General features: G+C 41.0%; 2 protein-coding genes across 2 annotated transcripts; both read right to left on the minus strand.

Moving 5' to 3' along the window:
- Positions 1-904: 904 nt before the first annotated feature.
- On the minus strand, positions 905-1,900 carry LOC134229912 (uncharacterized protein K02A2.6-like). The gene has a single exon (XM_062711695.1). The coding sequence runs from the start codon at positions 1,898-1,900 to the stop codon at positions 905-907; it is 996 nt and encodes a 331-aa protein (XP_062567679.1).
- LOC134229913 (uncharacterized protein K02A2.6-like) lies at positions 1,897-4,062 on the minus strand. The gene is made up of 2 exons (XM_062711696.1): positions 3,596-4,062; positions 1,897-3,478 (listed from the first exon to the last, which is right to left on the minus strand). The coding sequence occupies exons 1-2, from the start codon at positions 4,060-4,062 to the stop codon at positions 1,897-1,899; spliced, it is 2,049 nt and encodes a 682-aa protein (XP_062567680.1).
- Between the last annotated feature and the right edge of the window lie 596 nt (positions 4,063-4,658).

Genomic DNA, 4,658 nt, shown 5'->3' on the forward strand with positions numbered 1-4,658 from the left:
AAATATGTTTTTTTTAAGTTTGTGGCCGATAGGATTATTGTGTTTCACAACCTAACCCACAACAATTATGTAGGGAGATCGGTGATCTTTTTTTTCAATAATAAGAAAAAAAGTTCTTAATGGATGGAAAAAAATCGGGATTTGCAGGTTAGAAAAGTTGGATTTGTTCCGTTTTCACTAGGTCAACTGGTCGAGTTTGGACAACATTTTGTTTGTGAAGGCCTTTTTTTCTCGAAAACAATTATATTTATCTTGTTAAATGTTCAGTTTCCTGGTCTCTTTTCGTCGAAATATTTGAAAATTTGCTTGAAAATTAGAAATTTTATCCCTTTTAAAAAGTAACTAAGAGGTGAAAACAGGTTTGAATATGTTCAATCTGTGGGCACTGATTTTAATTAATAATTGATTTATTTATTCATTTATTTTAATGTTATATAGACTGTATCAATACTCGTATAAGTCTTTATGTGGAGTGTAATAGTGTTTATTCAAGTAGGTAAGCACATGGCATGTTTACAACAATGGCGGCAATGTAGAACGGGCCCGCTTAGGTGCTACATGAAATACATTAAATTTTACCAAGGCCGCTCATGTACATAAGAATGAATAGGATCTATATTTAGCCATATTCAATTGACATACTCTAATATTGTTACATCTCCTTTTTTTTTGAAGAAACAAAAATCCTATCAGGGACCTAAACATTTAATCAAGAATGAGATCAAAGATGCAATTTCGAACACAACAATATTACAAACTGACTAGTCTATGAAAATAATACTGAAACAGTTCATTACACATAGTACACAGAATGCACATACTTCTCTAAATATTGTGGCGTCTTCACAATGCGTCCAGAACGAGTGGTTCGCGGTTCATCGGGCTTCGGTGGCACATCTCCGATTCAAAAGACTAACGGTTTGTCCGGTAGGGATCGATCACTTTCATTGGTTTCGGAACTAGGTCTCGGGCAGTTCCCACTCGGCGCAGTTTGTCTGGAATTATCACCTGACTGTTCGTTCGGAGTTGCGTAGTCAGGAATAACGCTAAAGTCGTTTGGTTTCTCGCACGTGGCCTTCAGATGAGAGGGGTTTCTCCTATAGGTACCGTCTTGTGTTTGTACATTGTACGATCTGATTCCCTCTTTGCCGACGATTGTTCCTTTCTTCCACTCCTTTTCCCTCAGTTGTGTTGGCTTCATGCGCACTGTGTCACCATGATGTAACTCTTGCAAATCTTTTGCTGTGCGGTTGTAATAGCTAGCTTGTCTGTCCTTTTCCTTCCTCATTTTCTTGATGTTATCTTTTTTACCACATGGTGATAGCAATGTTTCCTTCTGCGGCATCAATGTTTTTGTTCTACGGTTCATTAAACGCTGGCTTGGACTTTCTCCAATTCCTTGTGTTGGCGTATTTCCGAAGTCAAGTACCGCAAGCCACGGGTCTTGTCCACTGTGCTTTGCTTTTCTCATAAGCTGCTTTGCGGATTTTACGGCATTTTCCGCTTTTCCATTCGACTTAGGATATGCCGGACTGGATGTTTTATGGTCGAATTCCCACTTGACTTTGAAGTTTTCAAATTGCTGGGAGGTAAATTGGGGACCATTATGACTAATCACTTTGTCTGGAATTCCGTGTCTAGCAAAATGCTGTTTTAACTTGCTGATGACAGTAGCTGAGGTGGTAGACTCCAGCCTGTCAATTTCGAAGAAATTGCTGTAGTAGTCTACTGAGATGAGGTATTGGTCATCACTTACAGGTGATTGGAAGAGATCTACTCCTACAACAGACCATGGGCGGTTTGGAATCTCATGCGAGATGAGAGTTTCTTTTTGCTGTGATGGCTCATAAGTTCGGCACGTTTCACACTTTGATACAAGATCTTTGATCTCGGAGTTCATGTTCGGCCAGTACACACACTCTCGAGCCCTACGAAGGCATCCTTCAGCTCCAATATGTGATTGATGAAGCTTTCCCATAACCTGATAATAGCCTGTACTTTGCGAGGGTCAGGCTTGAGTCCACTGGGGGTCAGAACATGTCCAATATATGGCATTTCCTTTAATCGCAGTTTAAACTTGTCTTTGTTCAACTTGATTCCCTGCTCGCGGCAACGGTTCAAAAGGCTGATCAGTTTCTGGTCGTGATCGCGTACTGCTTCTGCATCACTGTCTCCTTCTCCATAGATAAGGATATCATCAGCAACAGCTTTGACTCCAGGTAAGTTTTGTATGGCTAGTTCCAAACGATGCTGGAAAATCTCAGGCGCTGGGGAGATGCCAAAGGGTAGGCGGCGCCAGCGATAGCGTCCAAATGGAGTTTCAAAGGTGGTAAGGTAGCTGGACTGCTCGTCGAGCTCCACATGCCAGAAGCCATTCTTTACGTCGCACACCGTGAAAACGCGAGGCTTGGATACATCAGGTAAAACGTCTTCGATCACAGGAAGAGGGTAATGACTTCGACGGAGCGCCTTATTCAAGGGTTTCGGGTCAATGCAGATGCGTAACTTTCCATTCGCCTTCTTGAATGCTAGTAGGCTAGATACCCAGTCTGTAGGCTTATTGACAGCTTGAATGACTTGTAATCCTTCTAGTCTTTTCAGTTCTTGTTGCAAAAGTGGCTTGATTGCAACTGGGACACGGCGTAAAGGAAGTTTCACAGGTGGGACAGTCTCGTCTATTTCTAGATGCACAGGTCCCTTAAAGCATCCATTTCCTGTAAAGATGTCTCCATAATTCTTCGTTATGGTGTCCATATCAAGGTGATTGTTTGTGCTGGGAAACTCTATAGTCATAATATTGTCAAGTTGTACTGATATCAAGTTCATTTGCTGACTTGTGCTTGAGCCCAAAATAGGGTGTAAACCACTGTTCACCACAACAAAGTTCTCTTTGAATGTTTCCCCGTTTCTTGGATTAGTGAGGGTCAAATTACAACTGCCAGAAGTCTTCATTTGCTGTCCATTGTAAAATTTCAATGTGTGATGACCCTTCTGTATCTTCACATTTTTCGGTACAAGGTCATCTGTAATAACATTACAGGTGGCCCCACAGTCAATTTGGAATTTTACAGGTTTCGGCTGAGAATTAATGTTCATTTGAGCAAACAGTTTTCTCGGATGTTCCAAAGCGCTGGTAGCGAAGATCTGTTCTACTGTAAGGATTTCCTCATCGGAATAACATTGCTCATACTTATCCAGGAAGTTCACTCTCTTATCTCGCTGTCGGCACACTGCCTTAAAATGGTTTTTCTTCCCACAGGTTTTGCCCCATGCTGGACATGATTGTTTATCTCTGGAGTGCTGCTGACCACAGTAACAACATGTATGGGTCCTTGTACTCTGTGGTTTATGGTGTGTTCCTCTTCCTTTATGATCCTTCTGCTTCACACCGTTTCTGTGTTTGGTTGATTTTTTCAATGTGTGAATTTTCTCCTGAGGATTCATGGTCTTAACTTGTGCGGCGGTTTTCTCTGCTGCTCTACAAATGTCCACAAATGTCTAAAGTGACAGTCCAGATTCTTGCAAAAGTTTTTTTCTTATAGCGTGGTCCTTGATTCCACACACTATTCTGTCACGAATCATCTGGTCGGCTTACTGACCAAACTCACAGGTCAGTGAGAGCTTTCTCAACTTTGTGACGTAGGAATCGATTGTCTCTCCCGTTTCTTGATGCTTGTTGTTGAAAACATATCTCTCATATATCGTGTTTGTTTTCCCTACACAGTACTCCTCCATGAGTTTCAATATGGTTGCTGGGTCATTCTTTTCATTTTCGTCTTTAAATGGTAGTCCGTTGTAGACCTCGAGGCCTTCAGGGCCAATACATGTAACAAAAGTCGCAACCTGGTAGGCATTGGTTTTCTCTGAAAGTCCCGTCACTATGACATACGAGTCCCACAGCTGTTTCCAGGATTTCCAGTGTTGTGCAACGTTACCCGCCAACTCCAACTTTGGCGGGAGCGGTATGTGGCTCTGCATAATCGATGCCGGTGCTGCTACTTGATCCTCCATTCCATAAAGATATCTGATATATTCAGTAAAGTCACTGGGTTCACTACTCATTCGCTGCAACTCGTATAATTTGCACTCACGTGTCACATGGACGTATACTTGTCGAGGAAATTCGACCCAGCACGTTTGCACTCCCAAAACTATTCACTGTGAATTAACACACAATCACGTTAATTAAAACGAAGTTCGGTACTCACTTTACTTCTGACACCATGTATCAATACTCGTATAAGTCTTTATGTGGAGTGTAATAGTGTTTATTCAAGTAGGTAAGCACATGGCATGTTTACAACAATGGCGGCAATGTAGAACGGGCCCGCTTAGGTGCTACATGAAATACATTAAATTTTACCAAGGCTGCTCATGTACATAAGAATGAATAGGATCTATATTTAGCCATATTCAATTGACATACTCTAATATTGTTACATAGACGTTTGTAGATCGTCCAAGAATTAAACTCCTCCACATGTACATATGTACAAGTACACACTGTATGCATGTGCAACGGCACATGGGGCGAGCTGATTAAAAATTAGAGGTTAAGAATCCCTAGTACAAAGGTACATGTGTTTAGTTTGTCTCTTAAAATTTAAAAACAAAATCATTTTTTATTTAATCAGTTTTGAAATCTCATTAATTTTTTT

The sequence above is a fragment of the Saccostrea cucullata genome, unplaced genomic scaffold, assembly GCF_032062105.1.
Source record: "Saccostrea cucullata isolate Sc308-1 unplaced genomic scaffold, CSIRO_AGI_Scuc_v1 ctg4762, whole genome shotgun sequence".
Lineage (NCBI taxonomy): Eukaryota > Metazoa > Mollusca > Bivalvia > Ostreida > Ostreidae > Saccostrea > Saccostrea cuccullata.

Coding starts and splice junctions, on each gene's coding strand:
- LOC134229913 (XM_062711696.1), bottom strand. CDS start 4,062: ATGAGTAGTGAACCCAGTGACTTTACTGAATATATCAGATATCTTTAT. Junction 3,479..3,595: donor CTGACCTGTGAGTTTGGTCA/GTAAGCCGACCA, acceptor GGACATTTGTAG/AGCAGCAGAGAAAACCGCCG.
- LOC134229912 (XM_062711695.1), bottom strand. CDS start 1,900: ATGAACTCCGAGATCAAAGATCTTGTATCAAAGTGTGAAACGTGCCGA.